Below are 20922 nucleotides of genomic sequence, written 5' to 3' on the forward strand. Positions count from 1 at the left end.
GCCAAGGGGTCGCAGTGGCAGGGTTTTCATAGGTTTTGAGGGACGGATACCAGTATTAGAGCCATTTTTTGTGGGTACACCCCAGTTGGCAAGGGTCAGGAAAACGTTTCCCTTTAGTGCGTTCCAGCAGTACTTTCTCATACGTTGGATATCCCAGACAGTGTGAAGCTGGCCCTGCTCATGCTTCAGCAGGCATGGTCGACCTGCTATCAGAGGGCACATTGGTGCAGGTGGGCTTAGCTGGTCAAGAGCACCCAAAGCAGTGGTCGGTGGAGGTGTGGTGGTGGCTGTTATGGCCTGCGCATTACCCTCCCGCAAGATGCAAAGGGTGGGTCAGTGTGGCCAAGGACAGAGGGTCCGGCTGGCCTTCGTGGGCTATGGGGAGAGGAACAGCAAGGAAAACGGTCAGGACCGAGCCCCCACATTGCGTGCTGTGGAGGCTGCATTGACAGAGGTGGTAGCTGGGAGGGGGAAGGGTCGCAGGATCTGGTACGCAACCAAGCCGGCTGTTGGCAGGGACAGCAAAGGACGCACGTCGCGAGGCAGCACGCCTCCCAGATTCTGGGCATTATCTTTTGTCGGGGGGCCTGCAAGGTAGCCTTTCTTAAAGGAGGTGGTGGGCCCACGTCTTGGTGCTGAGGCTCATTTGGTCCGGGCCTGCCGGTTTGCGTGCGGCCAGAGGGTGTGGTGATCCCTCTGGGCCACACAGGAGCTGTTGCCAGTGACTTGGTGAGGGGCGGGCCATAACGCCTCAGGACCTGCCGTGGAACCTGTCGAGTTTGCACAACCAGGCCCTGCAGAACCAGCAGGCAATGGAAGTCAGGGCAGGCGGTGGAGTGAGGCAGTAATCTGGGCCAGTGCCTGCCCCCACTAGTGTTTCCAATGATTCCCATGCGTTTTTTATAAGGGCTGGAGATACAGCCCATGCTGGGAGGATCAACTACGAGGGGGCCAAGGGAATTTAGGGGCATATTATCAAGGCAGGTGAAATGAAATTATCACCGCTTTTGCGTCCGTTTTCGGCCGCAAAGCAGCGATAATTTCATTACCCTATTAGCAAGCTGTCCCTAGCTTTTAGATGATAGCGAGCGGTTTTGTGCCCGCTTTGCATGTCAGCGATATTTATCGCTAATGACATGTAGAGTGGGCGTACCCAACCAGTTAGCGACTGAAAGCAGTCGCTAACGTCGCTATCGCCTATTAGAAAGGCAGGCGTAGTGATAAAAAAATGTGCGCTAAGCGCGAATATTGCTAAAAACTAACGCCTGCTCAGACCAGTTCTTAGCCATTATTTCCAATGGGAGGTGGATATTCTGGCTAAGACCCTATTGGCGATGATGCGTGAATATCGCTGGTTTTCCAGCGATATTCACGCATTTCGCCGCTATTGCCGGTTATTTTATCGCATTGGAGATAAACGTTGCTAATAGCTCTGCGGTAAAATCCGGTGATGCTTGGCGATGAAAAAAATGTCGCTAAGCTTCTTTAGCGATAAATATCGCTAGTTGTTGATAATATGACCCTTAGTGCCTGAGGGGCAGAGGCATTCTGTGAGTGCTAGTGACAGTTTTTTGGCTCCTGCCCCCCTGCCAGACTCTTTCAGGATGGGGGTGCAGGCATGTGGGTATGGTGTCACATGAGCGCCCCTGGGTTTCCTGGGCAAGCATGTCAGGGTTAAATTAATATCAGCCAAGAGCCTGGAAAAAGAGGGTTTGAGGACAGCTGGATTCCGGGTTATTTCTGCAAACTATGATGCTGGAGCAGCCAGCTCCATCGACTCATACAGCAAGTGGCTGGCCGGTCATTTACAAGTCCTTTCGAAGGCATCCTACCAAGACAAGGGTGAGTCAGGCAGGACGAGGACAAACGGGGACCGCAGGTGCATGTTGGTTCTTTAACAGGGGTCAATGTTTGCTGGAGTACTGCAAGTACCGTCATGAGTGCTCCAAATGTGGCAGAGAGCACATGCTTACCCACTGTGGTACTCAGGGGGTTTCTGGGCAACAAGGAGGCAACAAGAGACAATTGACTGGGGACAGTGACTGGGGGAGGAGAGAGGAGGTCAGAATCCCATGAGGAAAGGCAAGTATGCCAGTTAAGGTGGACCATTTGTAACACTGGATTGCTATAGTAGGGTCAGAAGGAGAGAAAGATTTGTTGTCATCAGGTTTCCAGTTTGGTTTTGGGTTTTATTACGAGGGCCCTAGGGTGAGGCAGTGGGCAGAGAATTCAAGGTCTGTGAGGGTGCAGGAAGAGTTAATTTGGAAGAAGTTGTTGAAGGAGGTGAAGGAAGGAAGGATGAAAGGGCAGTTTCAGGAATGGTTGCTAGAGAATCTGCGGATTTCACCAATTGGGGTGGTACTGAAAAACGAGCTGGGTGAATATTGTCTCATTCACCACCTATCACGGCCGGAAGGGGTGTCCGTCAATTACATTTCCTAAGGTGTGCAGCAAGGTGCATTATGCATCTGTTGATAAAACGGTGCAGCTGGTCAATAAGGTCAGTAAGTGCTCCACAATAGCCAAATGTGATGTCAAATTGTCTTTTCATTTGCTGCCTGTTCACTCAGTGGATCATGAGTTGCTGGGCATCCAGTTTGGGGGGCAGATTGTGTGGACAAGGCATTGCCAATATGTTGTTCAGTTTCTTGTTCCTTGTTTGAAGCTTTCAGTTCCCTTTTGCAAAAGATATTCACACATGTGGTAGGGAAAGAAGTTATGACTCATTACTTGGATGACTTTTTCATTGTGGGTGCTCCACGTTCAGGAGAGCCTCAGGAGAGTTTGACGTTGTTCCAGGGTTTGATGCATGATTTGGGCGCCCCATTGGCACCAGAGAAGACAGTGGGTCCAGTCCAGATTCTTACATTTTTGAACATAGAGTTAGATTCACATAGGATGGACATTCGATTGCCTGAGGAGAAGAGGAGGCACTGTTTGGTGCTTTTGGATGCAATTTTGGTCAGAGCCAAGGTGCTGGTGAAGAACATATAGATTTTGTTAGGTCACCTGAACTTTTCATGTTGGCAGTCAGGGCTGGGAGGAGGTTTTTTGGCGGTTGGGTTGGGCAGTGACAGGGACATCACTACCAGGCCAAAGGGTGCACCTTAAGGTTGAGGTGAGATGGCAAGAGTAAGGGAGCTGATGAAGTGGTCAAACAAGATATTTTCTGATGCTATGGACAGTCATGGGTTTGGTATTTTCTGGCAGGGGCAGTGGTTTCCAGAGTCTTGACCAGAGGCCTGGAAGTGGGGAGAGAGCAGCATTGCCTTCCTTGAACTTTTTCCTTTGGTGGTGGCTGCATGTTTGTGGGGGTGACACTTTGTGAACAAAACAGTTCTGTTTAATGTTTGATAACATGTCAGTGGTGAACATACTCAATCTCCTGTTAGCAAGAGAACCCAAGGTGTGACAGTTGCTGAGAGTTTTTGTGTTGAAAAATTAGGGTGTTTGTGTGCGAATGTTACTTACAGGGCACGCCACATTCAAGGAGTACATAACTAAATTGCTGATGCTCTTTCTCGCTTTCAGTGGATGAAGTCCCGTGGGTTGGGTCGAGGGGCAGACAAGATGAAGACTGCAATGCCAGCTCACTTGTGGGTGAAAGGCAAGAGCGTGCGATACAGCTTATCCTTGCCTCATTATCGGGATCGACACGTAAGGCATATGGGCTGGCGTGGATGAGTTTCTGCAGTCAGGGGTAGTGTGACACAGAAGCTTGTCGAGGTGATGTTGTACATTTTATCATGTCCTTGATTGAGAAGGGTCTGTCAGCTGTTATGACAGCAGGTAAGTTGGCAGATGTGGCCTTTTTCTGGATGTTGAGGTGGGGCTACGAGTGGCACTAAACAGCTGTAATCAGCGCCAGTCCAGGGGAAAATGCAGGGCTGTACGGTATTGCTGTAAATATGGTTCAGCTCTGCGTTTCAAAAGTGGCGGAGAGCCGCATTAAGCCAAGAAGGCTAACGCCAGGCTCCGTCACTTTTCTTGTAAATATACCCCTATGTATTCTGAAACAAGTGGTTGCCCCTCTCCCGAGGGTGTGACGAGATGAATGGGAGATGCTCCCTATTTCAGTCATTATTGTGAGGTTGTTCTTTGGAGCTTTTTGGGTTACAGATGTCGTTGGGTCGTCATCACGTGAGGGGATCTGCTAGTGAGAAGTCAGGATGCTTGAAAGGGCTGTTTGGGTGTGGATTCCAAAGTCTAAGAAAAATCAGAAGGGGAGGGATGTATGCATGTCCTTACCAGCGTACATGGATGTGACGGTTTCCCCTGTGCTTGGTGGGTGGCTTTGAGCATGCAAGGCAGATAAAGTGAAGAGGTGTTTTAGCGTGAGAATGGGGCACACTTTTCAGTCCCACAGGTATTGGGGTTTTTGAAAAAGGCAGTGATATTGTTGGGCTATGAGTTGCAGGATTCTTGGATGCATTAATTTCGAACTGGGATGGCGATGGAGGCTGAGGGCAGGGTTTGGACAGCAGCAGAGAAAAGGCATATGGGATGTTGGCGTTCAGATTGTTATCAGCGCTATTTGTGCCTGGGATAGGTATTGCAAGATTACTAATAACATGAGTCTGTTTTCTACTAGGTTGCATTTCAGGGCCACAAAGAGGCCATATTGAGGTTTGGATCTCTGGCCACTTTTTTATGAAGTGTGGGCAGCGGGGCATGCCGAATCCAGGCGTGGAGGAATACAGGTGGGACTGCATGATACGGTAGTGCAGTTAAGATGGTTTGGCAAAGGAGTCATGCAATGGCATGACCTGTTGTCAAAAGTGAATGCATTGATAAAGGGCTCTCCTTGCCCTAATGTATTACTGGTGCACCTAGGAGAAATTGATTTAGATCAGTTAAAGGGACTAGCACTAGTAAAGGCTGTCAAACAAGACTTGTTGGAGATTAAGGCAACATGGGATGTATGACGGTACAACGCCTACCGTCACAACGCATCCCTTTACCACGCATCCCTTACAACGCAAGTCGTTACCACGACTTGCGTTGGGGGCGCGGATTTCGAATAGTATAATTTACTATTCTAACACCAGTCCCCGTGGACCCTAGGGAAGGTGTTGGGATAGTAAATTTACTATTTTTAATCCTTTAGCGCCCTCCAGCGCAAGTCGTGGTAATGACTTGCGTTGTAAGGGATGCGTGCTAAAGGTACCACGTTGTAAAAACTTCGTGGTAAACGATGTTTACCGCCACAACAGTGGTATTTACCGAGTTCATGCCAAGGAGAGTATGGAGGGGGGTAAGAAAACCAGGGGCCATCAATAAGGCACAGCGCAAAGGAAACATAGAAAGTAGCAATTTTTGCAGATTGGAGAGATTACGGGATTCATTTATCAATTTATGGGGTGGAATTGTGTTTGATGACGGTAAGGAATGCATTAGCTGAGTTGCTGGATTTGCCAGTGTTAATGGAGTAGGTTCCTAGGTTTGGGGAGATAGAAAATCTCTGGTGTTTCTCTGGTGGCGGTTCGTACACAAGTTTAAAGGTTTATTAAAGAAAGCATTGGTATTTTTGGGACCCAGTTGAAGTTTGGGGGGAAGGGGAGTTTATGAAGGGAATGAGAGGACAATAGTGGAATGCACGATTGATGGATGCAGGGTTTATGAGTGATGAGGGTGTGATTGGATTTTGTTGGTTTGATTTGGAATGGTTGCCTATGTGGGGGATGGGTTTTTGAATAGTTAATTATATGTATTAGTGAGGCCCATGTTCATGATTAGTATGTATGGTGTAGAGCCAGGATTTGGGTATTGCCTTTCTGAGCTCCTGTTTCATTAAAGCAGCCTTTTACACACTATCATGTAGTCAGTTGTTTTTGGAGACATCATCCTGCCTGATGATGGCTTCGGGTGGGTGGGCAGAAGGCCATACCCTCCCGAAATTTCAGGAGGCTGGTAGGGCCAGAGAGAGAAGGGCGCAATGATTTACCCAGGAGATGTGGGGGTGGGACTTACATAGGTTTTTAGGGAAGGATGCCAGTAAAGGGGGCCATTTTTAGTGGGTACACCCTGGTTGGCAAGGTTCAGGAAAGCGTTTCTACACCCACTCTTCCTAAAATGTTGCTTTGATGAGGTTGGTGCACAGGCAGTGGGAGGTACATTTGTTTCAACGCTGCTATGAATAGGTGTGTGGCGGTTCCTACACAAGTTTAAAGGTTTATTTAAGAAAATATTGGTCATGTTGAGACCCAGTTGAACTTTTGGGAGGATGGGAGCGGAGTTTCTGAATGGAATGAGAGGACAACAGCGGTATGCACGACGGATAGATGCAGGGTTTTGAGTGATGAGGGTGTGATTGGATTTTAGTTGGTTTCGTGTGGAAGGATTGCTTGGGGAGGAAGGAGGGGTTTTTGGATAGTTAGGTTTATGTATTAGAGAGGCCCCTGCTCATGATTAGTATGTATGGCATAGAGCCAGGTTTTGGGTATTGCCATTCTGTGCACCTGTTTCATTAAAGCAGCCTTTTACACACTCTCATGCAGTTGTCATTCTTGGAGACACCATCCCGCCAGATGGAGATGCCATGACACTACCTTTGTACCTTTAAAATCTGTGCCAACAGCCTATTGAAACCCCCACTCAGTGAATGCCACTGGTCAGGAAGGATGCATGGACTTTCCATTCGGAAAATTCTAAGTCTGATGCATGACATTAGTCTATTTTAGTCATGCTTAAATTAGATTCAGATCTTAAGGTCTGTAGTTTATGTCGTAGGGAAACTTATACATGTGTGATGCACATTTTGAGACAGCACTGTGTAAATTATACATTGTTAGGATTGAGAAAGTGTGAATAGTTGGGACATTTAAAGTACATTTTGTGCACTGATACGAAGAAATAGGTTTAAGTAGATTTTACAAAACTGTTGCAATGCCCTTGTTGCACTTTTAAGAACACCTTAACTAACCTTGCGTATGTTGGGTGAAAATGTGGGGAGAAGTGCACATATCAATGCAAAAATTACCATATCAGTATTTCCGGTATAGTACAAGTGGGAAATATATTTTGTTGATTAAACGAAAATAATAGAAATACATGTATTTTCTTTACATTTTATATTTCTACACATGATCAAGTTATGGAATGTGAAAAATATGCATAAGTAGGGTCAAATAGTGTAAGAAGTTGGGTTATGGGTTGAGGGGGTGAAACCCTACTCGAGCAGCAACCATAACCCTTGTCAGGGTGAAGTCACAAGCAAACCCCAAATTAAACTGTGCTCAACTCTCTGGTACCTAGGCACAGAGCAGTCAGGCTTAACTTAGAGGCAATGTGTAAAATATTTATGCAGCACTCCAGACAGTAATAAATACAGGGAAAACACAGTACAAGGAAGTTAGAAAAATGACAAAAATCCAATCAGCACAACTAGAGGTATGGAATTTTAAAGATTTTGGGTTTATAGTGCCAAAAGGAACAAAGCGCCAACTGTGGTTATTTGGTCGCGACAGACTGAGACAAAGCCATAAGTTCAGGCTGACCTTGAAGGAGTGTGGGCTGGCACAAAGGACCCAGTTACGTCTGCTGAAAAGAGTACCTTAAATCCTGGTTGCGGAGCGCAGCAGAAGCGATGCGAGGTCAGGGTTGGCGATGCGTCACCCATTGTCAGTTCCCGGGGAGCTGTGATGTAAGGTTGTGCGTCATTGTTGATGAGGCCGTAAACGAGGGGGCTTGCAATGTGAAGTCCTTCGTTGAGGATGCGTCGCATGCTGGCTGGTTCCGAAGAAGCTGCAGGGCTTGAGATGCGGAGTCCTGCGTCGTCATTGAGGATACCGTTGACGAGGGGATTGCAATGCGAGGATCTGCATCGGGAATGCGTTGTGCAGCTAACGGAGCTCCAATGAGGCTCTGGGCTGAGACAGCAATGCGAAGTCCTTGCGATGAGAAAGTCAGCACAGCAGAGGCGATGCTTTGGTTCCGCTCAGAGTTGTGCTGTGCAACCTAGGAGATGCATCAGTTCTCCTGGGTACACAGATGGGCTTGCAGAGCAGCTTCAGGCCCACTTCCAAGGGGTCCAGGACTTGGGTGGGACCACTTAGCAAGGTTGGACTCACAGCTGCAGAGTCCAAATGCCGGCTACAAGAGACTAGCCCTTGGAGTCACTCTGGTGGTGTCTGAGGTCCAATATTATACTTGGTGCCTTCTTGAAGTAGCAGAAACTTCTAAAGGATGCCCTTTGAAGTGCTTATGTTTCCAGCCTCCCCTGCCCTGGCTCTAGACTAACTACAGGGGGTATACAACCCTTTCGGTGAAGGCAGGACACAGCTTATTGAGGTGTAAGTGGCGCCGTGCCCCGGCTCTGCCTCCACATCTTCGCACACCTAAGCTCTCTATTGTGTGTGACTCGCTGGAAGGAATACACAAAGATCTACTGCCAACAATGCCTAGTTATGTGGCTCAGAGGCAGGCTGCAGGCACTAAATGGCTAAAGCAGCAAAAGGCCAAAATCCTAAAGTGGCATTTTCAAAACTGTAAAATAAAATCCAAGTTTACCATAAAAGAGGATTTTTCATTGCAATTCCAAAGATGCCAAACACGAACTGTATTCCAGGTGGAAGTTATCCTTAATAAATGTAATAAGGTAACCCCAATGTTATCCTATGGGCAAGGTAGACATTGCAATAGTGGAAAAAAAAGAGTTTTTTACTATCACACATGTAAAACTTAAAAGTACTTGTCTAACAGTTTAAAGTACAGAAGACCCTGCCCTGTTGGATGTTTAGGGCCTACACTAGGGGTGACTCATGTGTATTATTATAAAAAAAGATTCAGGCCTGGCAAAAAGCTTATTTTGCCGGGTCGAAATGGCAGTTTAAAACTGCACACACAGGCTGCAATGGTAGGCCTGAGACAGGTTTGTAAGGCTACTTAAGTAGGTGGCACAAAAACTGCTGCAGACCCACTAGTAGCATTTAATTTAAAAGCCCCGGGTACAAGTAGTACCACTTTACCAGGGACATATAAGTAAATGAAATATTGCATTTGAGGGATACATCAATGTTACCATGTTTTAAGGAGTGCGAACATGCATTTTAGTATTGGTTCATGGTAAAGTTCACCGATTTGTTTTGTAATGCTACATGTGCATGGAGCAAACACGGGCGAGGAGTTCGAAGTGTAGGAGTCAGTTACGGTTGGACCCCAAGCCAGATGGACGTGGCTTGCAATAGGTGAATTTTCCCATACAATAAATCTTCTGAAGGCAATTCCATAATTGTGTGCTTACCTGCTACATTAGACAACGAGGGGATTTCACCCACCAGCATAAATACGCAGCAGTATTTCAGTGAGGTTTCCTGTTTTTGGGAGGTCAAGGAGCTGTTCAACTCCTGAGTCCCCTCTTCTTGATGGGCACTACGTATGAGTGCACTTTCCCAGGCCATCGCATCAATGAATCCTGTGCAATGAGGATTAACTTTATTCAGCGCATTTCGGTGCCAGCACGAGCATCCATTTGCGAATCACTGCGCGTGGGCACTCTTGTTGTTGGCACGCATCCATCAGCTCTGACCGAAATACGTTGTCACAATGCATGGTGGCCATTTTGTGTGTGGCTATTTACGGTAACTACAGCACGACGTTCGTCATTACATGGCAGCCATATTTAGTGTGGCCATTTCTTCAGCATTGATACTTCAACTACAGTTACTGGAGTTTACCTATCGGCAAGTAATTTACACAGAATCAAAAGTAACTTATTTCTAAGGTAACAGCGCTTACTACAATCAGCATTTTCTTTGAAGTTTCATTTTTTTCCCCTTATTGTGGTTTGGTGAGTTTTCAAGGTTCCAGGCCCATATTTAATCTTTGGCTAGATTTGTTCATTGAGCTGTTGTTCATTTGACTATTCATTTCTTCATGGCTTCTTCCACTCATCAAATTACTCAACCACCACCATTTCAAGGCAAACCAGCAATGAAATGGGCACAGTGGGTTAGGTTATTTGAGAACCATTCAGTAGCAACTGATGCCAATAGATACAGTCCTGCATGCAAATTTGCATTATTGTTTGGATGTTTGGGGCAAGCAGCACAGCAGATATTTGATAGTCTACCACCCCCTCCTGGTCATTGGCAATGGAATGTGTACTTAGAGGCCATAGCCAGATTGAGAAAGCAGTTTCCTGATGAAACTAGTATTATGTTGGCGCGCCACAAATTTTAGGAACCCAAGCAACTTTCAGATAAAAAGATGAAAGAGTATATTTCAACCCTCAGCGTATCTGCAACTAAATGTGAATTTGGTCCAAATTTAGATAACAATATTCAAGATCAGTTTGTTTAAACTATGCATCTAGAAAATTCCTAGAGAGATTGCTTAGTTGCAGAAACTCTTCACTATGCAGATGTTATTGAATTGGCCCTAAGTATCAAAAGGTCAGCAATCTCAACCAAGCTCATGTATACAAAGTCCACTACAGGGATCATCATAGTATCTTCTACGGACAGCGAACAGGAAGATTCATTATATTTGGTCAACACCAAAGGGAAAACATCCACGTTTGTAAACAAAAAGTCTTCAACTTACTGTTACAGGTATGGTTCTAAAAGCCACATAAGTAATTTTGCTGGATGCCCAGCATTAGGAAAATTTGCATAGTTTTCAAGAAAACTGGTCATTTTCAAAATGCTTCAAGGATCAACAAAAAGATGGTAAAGGTTGGTAGTATTGATGCTGAGGTGGATATGTGTTCTGAATCCCTTAACAATGTAATTTTAACACTTGATTGTGGTGGCAAGAACAAAATGGTTAAATTACCAGTATTTACAGCTATGATTGATGGAATCCCTTTTCAGGTCATGATGGATTCAGGTTCACCGAAAACCATATTGAAACACCACTTTTTATGAGTTTTGGGGGTAAATATTTTTTGCTTTGTAATTCAGATGTAAACCCAAAGCGTTTGGGGAGAAAGACATTGAAATGGTGGGTTATTTTTCATCTAATATTCAGTGTTTAGACAGGGAAACACACACAAAGGTGTATGCAGTTGTGAAGGGCAAGAACATAATAGGCTAGCAAGATTTGGCAAGCATGGGCTTGTATCTTGTTCCTGGTGCTGAGAACCCAGTGATGGTAGGTGATTTACGGGTGTGCCCCGTGGATTGTGGGGAGGTCTCAGTCAAATAAATTCTGGCTAAGCATACAGTGTTCAGCAACCAAGTGGGGTTGGTGAAGGGACTTATTCATCACATAAGACTTACACCTAATGCATAACCCATAGCACACAAAGCTAGACCTGAACCTATCAATGTTAGGGAAGAGCTCAAAAACACCTTACACAATCTAAGCACACAAAGAATTATTCAGCCTATGGATTCGTCACAGTCGGTGGCACCCATTGTCGTAGCATGAAACAAATCTGGAGAGATTAGGTTATGTGCCAACTTGCGCACACTGAATAAGAATATCATTGTGGACTGCCACCCGCTGCCCAAAATTCAGGAGTTGTTAGCGAATCTTGGTGGGATCAAATGGTTTTCCTTGAACGATTTACAATCAACTTACCACCAGGTACCTTTACCTGAAGAGTCTCAAGAATTTACGAAATTTGTAACCTTCATTGGTGCCTACAAGTTTCAGAGGCTACCGTTTGGTCCGGCTTCAGAGGGCAGCGTGTTCCAGAAACTGATGGACAAGTTGTTTCTAGGCATCAAAGGGGTACAAGCATATCAAGAAGACATCTTAATTTATGTTGAGACCTTGGCAGAAAATATTTTGATTTTGAGACCATCCTGAATGAGAGGGGTATGACAATCACAGCTAAGTGTAAATTTGTAACCAATGAGTTGGAATATTTGAGTCATACGTTGTTGTCAATAGGCATAAAACCTACGTTTTCAGTGGTTAGAGCAATCACTAAGGCTAAAGCACCCACAGACAAAGATATCCTTTGATAATTTCTAGGGTTCGCAGAGTATTATACTCGTTTTGTTGCAAGTTATGCTCAAACTGTTGATCCTTTACGAGCCTTACTTAGGATGGGTCAAATGGATGGAAGATTTGGAGAAAGCTTTCATCAAGGTCAAAGAACTAATTGTTACAGCTCCAGCATTACACGCCTTCCAGTAAGGTTGCACCTCTACCGAAACGGTTTATTCCATGGGTTGGCTGCTGTTCTTAGCCAAAGGTGAATGGACATGAACAGACTGTGGCATTTGCTTCAAAAGCTTTAAAACAGTTCAGTGCCAATATAACACAATTGAACCTGAAGCACTAGCATTTGTGTGGGCAGTGCGAACATTTTAAATATTCATCTGGGGAAGCATGTTTGAACTCCTCACTGATTATAACCAGCTGGTTTATGCTTTCAGTCAAGTTAACACTTTATCGGCCAGGCTAACTGGACTACTGTCTAAACTACCAGAGTACAATTTTTCAATTTAACACATGCCTGGGGCAAAAACGTCAGGGCAGATTGCTTGTCTCGAATGCATGTGGATGATGAAGATGAAGATTCTCTTATAGATCACATTGAATGTGTGACTTTGGTGGATGCAGTGGCAGATTATGAAGCAGTTATAACTCAAAAGGACTGGACAGAGCTGTGTACAAACAATTCCATATTAACTAAAGTCATTGAATATTCTATTTCTAAATGGCCAGAAACCAGATGTTTGAGTGGAGAGTTGAAGATCTATTCACAAATTGCTGATGAGTTGTCGGTCAACAATGGCATTGTACTCCATGGTGACCGTTTTGTCCCACCTTTAACATTATGCAGTGCAATCATAAACAAGGCACACCAAGGTCATCTGGGTTCTACAAAAACCTGTATGAAAGTGAAAAAACATTACTGGTGGACGGCTATTGACAGCCAAGTTAGAATGATGATTGAAAAGTGCCCAAAGTGATTAATGTCAGATAAACACTGGAAAACGATTCAATCACCTTTACATCCAACCCAGTTTCCAAATGTGGCGTGGGAAAAAGTTGGCCTAGACTTCTCTGGACCGTATTTAGTTTTGCCCAACAGCATGAGGTATCTAATTTTGGCTGATGACTACTTTTCAAAGTGGAAGTACTATACATTTGTAGACACCCCAGACACTAGTGCTACCACTACATTTCTTAGCGATATGTTCTTAATTGAAGGAGCTCCTACAGTCATTGTCACAGATAATGGTAAACAATTCTTTTCAGAGCGAATGTGCAAATTTATGTCTGAACAAGACATAAAACATTTGAAAGTGGCTTTGTACTCGCCCACTTCAAATGGTTTAGTGGAGCATGGGAATAAAGGGGCTCTTTATGTTGTTGGTGGGATAGATTTGCAGGTGGCCCTCTGTATGTCAGGGTGGCTGATTTTTTGTCAGTCTGATGGACTACCCCCGACAAATCTAGAGATCACTACCGGTCCAGGGATTATCTCTGTGCTTACAAAAAATCACTGTCACAGTGGCTCCTCTCAAGGCACTGCAAGTGTTGTGCACAGCTGCTGTCTATCAGACAGTTGTGCACCAAACCTTTTTGTGTTTCAAAAACAAACTCTCAAATTGGTAGTTTGGTATTGAAAAAGAAAGCACTACTGACCCCAGACCCAGGAGGTTTTCTCCAAGGGTATGGGGGTTATTTTTCTTTTTATTTTGTTTGGACCATCAGGTTTGTCCTGTTGATGACAGACAGAAACAAATACATCAAATGACCTGCTCTAAATAGGAGTGGCAGTCTGATGTCCTTACTCCCATAGCTCTAATTCTGTCAGACTGTTGGAGTAAGGTTTCCGCTGCTGGTGACAGTGGGGGCACCACCATGGGAAAGATGAAGGTCTGGCTGACTCATAATAGACCAGCTGGACCAAGGGTTTGAGGGACGGGGTACAAGGTACGCACAATGTACAACTTTCTTTCTCTGCCCACCAAACTCTAAATAAGGCCCTTACTTAAATGTGTAGCAGTAATGTATGGATTGAGAACCCCATATATTACGAGAAACAATGTAAGTGAAAACCACCCACAGCTATGAGACTTGTGCCTTATCAGTCTCAAAGAAGTAAGAGCACGGCAGTTTAAATTATCTTGATTGTGCATAGTTTGGGGTGCGTCACCTTATGCAAAATCGCTTTTAACACACGATAGCAAATGCAGTGATTTTTCTGAGCCCCTTTACCTTGCCAGGAGTTGCTTCTTGGCCGTCCATTTTCACAGACGTCAGAAATGTGTTTGGTGTCCGGGATCCTTTCACTCCATGAATGAGACAGTCCGTTTGACCTGCAATCGGAATGCACAGATGTTGTTCACTGCTCTCCTAAAATGTCTCCTTCAAGTTCTTCAAGCTTGCGCGCTATGACACAGCAGCACGGCTCAGCATCGCAAAGAGTGCAGAGCGCAAGAACAGACAGACAGTTGAATGAAAAAGTGATTACAAGACAAACGAAAGGAACATATGAAGACAAAACATTAACTTGTTCAATGAAGAGGATAGGCACACTATGTTCATCACACAAAAACAAGGTTAACGTGACTGTTTTAACTAAAAGAAGCACCTGTGTTTTTGAAGCTAGAAACAGTGTTAGAATAAGTTAAAGCATTGTTAATTAAATTGAGTGTTAATCTGTCCTGTGATATTTTGGCTTGGTATTTTTCTGCATGAGCAAACAATTCTTTTTGGCTCATTTTACTTTATCGAGTTAGGTGTTAGGTCAGAAAGGGAAGCCTTAGGACTTGGTCCGAACCATTAGCAATAGAGAATGAATGGGGGGCGGGGGGCGGGAACATTCTCTCTGTCAAGGGGTGGAGGGAAGTCTGCTTTTCTAACAGGAGCAATAAATAGAGGAAGTCAAGAGCTGTGGAAAATATGTGAATCTGCAGGGTTACTCATTTCTATGTAAAAAAGAGGTAAAATCAATACAATAGATACTGGAAAAAAACAAATTAATATTTCAAAGAACAATTCCACAAATAATTAGAAATGTACACCCTGTTGCACTCTCTATATACATTTTCGACATTTACAGATGTTTAAAAAACAGCTCAGTTAGTTATAAATTCGATTCTAATTCAAATAGGTAGGATCTCTTACCCCTTTCCTTACACTTCTTCGCAGCGAAGTGACAGAAGGCAATTGTCGCCCTCACTCTCTTTTCCTTAGGCCCTGCTCTGCATGGCTGTGCACACAACGGCGCACATCTTGTTGCATTCAGGTGTAGAGGATAACATTTACTGGGTAAGTGAATTGAACAGGGGAGAGGGAATGGGAGGGGGGGGGGGATTCCAAGCAAACATGTAATTCATTGTAGGTCACCAAAGCTCAGACAGGTTTGCAACTCATCTGATCTGCTATTAAAATAAGGGTGTACCTTTGTCAGTGCCTACATGATGCTATTCTATGTTAGAAGCCGCCACTGAAGTGCCACCACTTTGTCCTCAGCCACCCCCCCCTCCGTTCTATTGTCTCTTCATGCTCTCTGTGTGCCAAAAAATATATTGAGGTTGGCAAAAAGGCCCACAAATCTGTGTGAACTAAGAAATGGTGGGAAACTAACAAACCTGTATTTTCCACAGAAAGAAAACAGTGCCACAGATATGTACTTTCTGGTAATAGGTTACCTACCCCACATTGACTTTATGGGCATAGAAAGGTAGAGTACAAATATGTGTGTTCTACTCTTCGAGAAGCTTCATTCCCAAAGGCAGTGTGGTAGATCTGTCGCCCTGAACCTGGAAACTGCACTGAAACCCATATTGACTCACAGATTAGTGAACTTTGCCTCAGGAACGACCCACAGTATCTACTTGCGGTTTATCACTGTCAGCAATAAGTCATGAAAAAGAGTGCATAATGAGTAGGCTCATTTTGACTCCATCAACGTGACTCAATCTAAAATAGTCTGAGAATGGATAAACCCATAATCAGGCATTCTCCTCTGTGTAAACCAAGATCCCAAGACATGAGTAAAGATTTGGATTAGTTAGAGTGTCCATAAAAAGCATTAATTTTTATTGTCATGATCTGGTGATTTGTTTGTGTAAGGGACAAGTACAAGCATAATGCCTTTTTGGATACAATTACACTGACTTCCCAAAGAGGTCAAATTGAGTTACTGGGGAAAAGGGGATGTTTTCAATCAAATGCTTATATTTTTCCAATTTTTATCAGCATTTTGGCTCTTTTGCCTTTGCGCCATACAGAAAACCACATACATTTAAAATCGATCATTTATTATAGCCTTATAGCCCGCCGTAGAGGGCTATACCGGCTATTAAAGGCCCTCTCCAGCGTTAAAGGCCCCGAGCCGAAGGCGAGGGCCTTTAACAAGGGAGAGGGACTTTAATAGCGGTATAGCCCATCTACGAAGGGCTATAAGGCTATTAGAACATTCTGTCACTAGAGGACAGAATGTTCTAACAAAAAAAACAAAGCCTTTTGGGAGCGTGAGGGGAATGGAATCCCCGCAGGTTCCCTGAAGCCTTTGTTCACAGCCAGAGCAGTGAACAAAGAAACATTGGAATGTTGGAGCTCCAGGCTTATACCAGCCATTATAAGCCCGGAGCACTCCATTGTTTTCAATGGAGCTCCCAACATTCCAATGTTCTAATGTATTTTAAACAACTGCCCCAAGATGGAAACATTCGTTTGTAGCTTTGGCGCATCTTTATCCTCTGGGATGGCTCTCATGCTTGGGATGCAAGTTGGGGCTAGGAGCCTCCCCTGTTGAGGACCACTGCTGGATCCAAGATTGGCCACAGCCTTAACTATTTTCTGGAGCAATGACCTACACAGAACCTCAATATGGCAGCCCTTCTTGCATGCAGCTGCAGCCATCCAGAGCCATCGCAGGTGAGAGCAATGCGGGTGCAAAATCATCCAGAATGTTTATGTAGTCCAGGGTCTGGAGGGTGAATGCAGTGCAGGCCCCATGTATAGTGCCATATTTGGAGTGGAGCCCTGAGGCCTGGAAGCAGTTGTGACACTTAGGAGCAGAATCAAGGTTTATCGGCGAGAGTGAGCCTGAGTGCACATTGGAAAGATGTCGGCCGGTCTGCACTCTACAGTCGCAATGCAAGGGTTGCATAGTGTGACTGGGAGCCCCGAGTCTGGGTACTGGCATTGATAAGAGGCCTCTCAACTACCACACATTTGCCACTAAATGCAAGGCTGACTTTTTACATTGCAAGCTTCTATTTCCGAATAAGCTAATGGGGAAGGAAGTAAGACTGCTTGCTGCCCTCAATCAAGGAGAGGCGCTTATTTGGGGACTTTGACAAAGTTGCAATGCTCCTTCAATAGGATTGAGAGAAAAATGTCAGTGAAGGGGAATTGGAAACCATGAAAATCTGAATGGTCGACCCAGCGAGCAACATGGTGGCACTAAGACCCCTGTGTTTGATTGCAGAAGGCTGACGCAGACGAGAGGTGAAGTTCAAAGAAGCTAGAACTGGGAAGGTGCACATTATAGTGAATATGGTAATGCTGGTATGTACAGAAGGAGCACGAAATGGAGATGCATGCTTAGATTGATAGATACTGAAAAGACTAAACTGGGAGTCTCAGAAGAGCGTGATCTGGTAACGTGTACTATTTCAAACAACAAGGGGACCCCAATTAGTATCAGCGAGGGACCTCGGGGAGCTAAGTTATATGGAAAACAACAGTGGTCCCTGACAACAAGACAATTAATTACAAATAAATATAGACTCAGTCAGTTCTATATTGTAGAAGACATGCCCAGCCGGGCAGAGGTCCTCAAAATATGTATTTAAATCAGAAAATGTTAGACCCGGGATCCCTTTAATTAAAAGTGGTAATCCGCTAGAACTGGTATATCAATGCTTAAGGTTAAGAAGTCTTGAATCCACATGTCCAGGAAATCGCGGCAGCCGACTGATCCGGCCCCCTGGTTCCAGGATCCCAGCGCGACGCGGCGCTCCCGGTATTGCCCGGCTTACAAGGTACATGTGGATTCAAGACTTCTTAACCTCCGGACCCTCAAGCTAGCGTATTTGATCCATGGATGACACGACCCAGTGGATAATATCTCCCGTTTTGGGCCTTCTCAGCGCGAGCTCTTAATTCAATAACCTATAATCTGTAGCATTGATATACCAGTTCTAGCGGATTACCACTTTTAATTAAAGGGATCCCGGGTCTAACTGAGCTCCAGTACCTTTACCCCTCTGGCAAAAGAGGCTTTTTAAACTCAAAAGGCAACCATTGCTTTGTCCTGATGATGGACCCCATCATTTAGCAAGGGGTCCGAAACGTCGTCGACCTAGTGTGTACCATATACCTGTGATACTATTAGTTACAAAAAATGTGTAATGGTACCTATAAGATATTCTCTGTCTAAATTTCAACTTTTCAGAGGTTGTTGATTTTGCCTTACAAGCCCTTTCTGTATGTTGTTCGTGTAATGTTGCGGCTGGGTACAGGTTGTGCCCCACGCACGTGAATTGTTGAAGGTGTTATTGTGTTTTGAAAACATTTTCTGATTTAAATACATATTTTGAGGACCTCTGCCCGGCTGGGCATGTCTTCTACAATATAGAACTGACTGAGTCTATATTTATTTGTAATTAATTGTCTTGTTGTCAGGGACCACTGTTGTTTTCCATATAACTGGTAACGTGTACAGCAGCTGGAAAACAGGGATTAAAGGTTAGAGATACCAGAGTTCCCATTTTCCAAACAGCACCTGAACGGTGAGGCAGAAACAAGTCTTAAAACAGATGAACAGAGATTTGTTCATGTTGGGTGTAGAGGTCTTGTTATAGTTCCTGACTCAGTTGAGGATAGTTCAGGATTAGAGACGGAGAGAGAAGAGTTTTCTGTGCACCCAGACAGAAGGAGCAAGCGTCTTTCTAATGGTGCTTCAAGCCTAGGCTCCACTGTGACCTGAAGTTAAACTATTTTTGAGGGACTGTAATCCTGGTAGATGCAGGACATAGGTCAGATGCAAAATATAGAAAATACCACATGCTGACCAGACCACTGCGATGTTTGTCGGACCATTCAGGCTTTGCCAGAGGTGTTACATAAATAACCCTAGGGCATTGTTTCCCCTTTCTTTCATCTTGCTACATTTCTGGGCCGGATGGATTTACTTATTTATACTACAACAGAGATAAAGGTGCAAATTTTGGTCTGGCGTTTGGGACAGTTTTACCTGTCTCACTGGAGTATTGGTTTATCATATATAATATGCTTACAAAAGGGAGCTTTGAATAAACTCTCTTCATTCATTGGCCAGTTAAGTTGTCATTCACATTTTGTTTATGCCCATCAGAGTCTATCAGTGGCTCAACCAACTTCATCCACTGGCTATATTCAATATGATTGACAGCATTTTACTCCTTCATACGCCATAAAATGAATCTCATTTAGTAGATCCACCAAATGGCAACAATTCTTTCCTTAAGTTCCTTGTCTTGAAGCTGTGCCATAAATAAAGGTTAACCAAAACATTTTGCAAGGGGGCAAATATATTTGCTTGTGGTACACCAGTGGGACTTTATTTTACATTCATGTTGGGAAAAGAAAATGCCATATGACATTTTCTAAAATGAATTATCGACATTTCCAAACATTTGTAAGAACTGACAATAAAACTTACTTAACAAGGACCTGTTTTCTTTTGGTTTTTATTTGCTATGTTGCGCTCCCTGTCAGTTCTGAGGAACAGGAACTTGTTACACACGATGCTCTGCTTCATTGCTGAAGATTTCACAAGTAATGTGCACATGGAGATTCCAAATTGTGAAAGTCTCGGTGGCTTGGGATCTGAATGAGAGCCCCCCAACGCCAACGTTAAGCAACTCATCATTTCACCTACTCCAGGAGTGGCATAAACACAGTTTACCCAATAAATGTCTGTAGGGAGCACAGCTAAATTACAATAATGGAACATGTTTCCATAGTAATTTAAGACAAAAATGTCTTACTACATTTTAGAAAATCGAATTATTTATTAATAATGTTAAAAATGGATCATTTAAAATAAATTGACTTAAAAATAATAAAAGTATTTTCATAAAGAAATTGTTAGTTACTGCACACAGCAAAATGTGCTGGTCCAAAAAGTTGCTTTATGTGCAAGCAATGCAGCCCTCTGTTAATGTAAGGAGGCATACCCAGTTTGGGGCACCCCAATGGCAGGTGATATTGAGTTGTAATTTATTTATATCCAGTGCTGGCGTTTGTTGTTCCTGTAATGGAGGGCTGTCCCCTGATCCCCCAATACTGTAGCTGGATTCTTGTTGTCTTCATTTTCCCAACCTGAGGAAGAAAAGATCCTGCTTGTTAGCACAGCAGAGCAACAGTGCTGCTACTAAAAACTACTCTTCAGTAGGGCATTTTCTTACAGGATTTTGGGAAGTCTTAAATGAAGGGAGTCGCCATTCAGTGAATTACGCTAGGCAAGTTAAAGTACACTGACTGCTGATCTTTTGTTACTGGATGTCAGATGTTTTGACTGTTGATTTGCTATATTTTCTCTTTTAAAGATTATTACGGAGATCTTCTTGCAATGTTGGAAGTATATTTTAAAGAAGATAATCACTGTTTTGTCGTGGTTTTATTTGATTTGTACATGTACACTTTTATGGCATTTGCTGACTACAAGAATTTTGATGACGAATTAGTGACTACAAAATTAAAAACAAGCACTGGCAAAGGCAATCGGTTGCTGCAATGCAAAATCTATCGCCTTTGTCAATGTCAATGTTTTCAGCATTGCATGGCTAGATGGTAAGTGTTCCACAGGCAGATGGAGCACCCAAACACCCGCCGCTGATGCACCATTACACCTTTCTGTAATATCTGGGCATACATTAACTAGGCATCCCAAATTAAATTTACCATTTGATAGAGAGCAAAACACAATATGAATGTGTTAATTCCCTTTGAGTGCTGCAAACATTACCTAGTAAAATCATGATGCCTAGTTTGTTCAATAGGTGAATAGTGTAA

General features: G+C 43.9%; 1 protein-coding gene across 2 annotated transcripts in view; it reads right to left on the reverse strand.

Annotated features, from left to right (window-relative positions):
- Window positions 1–20922, reverse strand: part of ADAM22 (ADAM metallopeptidase domain 22) — a 1243161-nt gene that overhangs the window by 91618 nt on the left and 1130621 nt on the right. For both annotated transcript variants that reach the window (XM_078663588.1, XM_078663589.1), the window contains exon 28: window positions 14125–14225. In XM_078663588.1, the coding sequence (XP_078519714.1) occupies window positions 14125–14225 (101 nt within the window). The remainder of the gene's footprint in view (window positions 1–14124; window positions 14226–20922) is intronic.

Source organism: Lissotriton helveticus, chromosome 10, assembly GCF_964261635.1.
Source record: "Lissotriton helveticus chromosome 10, aLisHel1.1, whole genome shotgun sequence".
Lineage (NCBI taxonomy): Eukaryota > Metazoa > Chordata > Amphibia > Caudata > Salamandridae > Lissotriton > Lissotriton helveticus.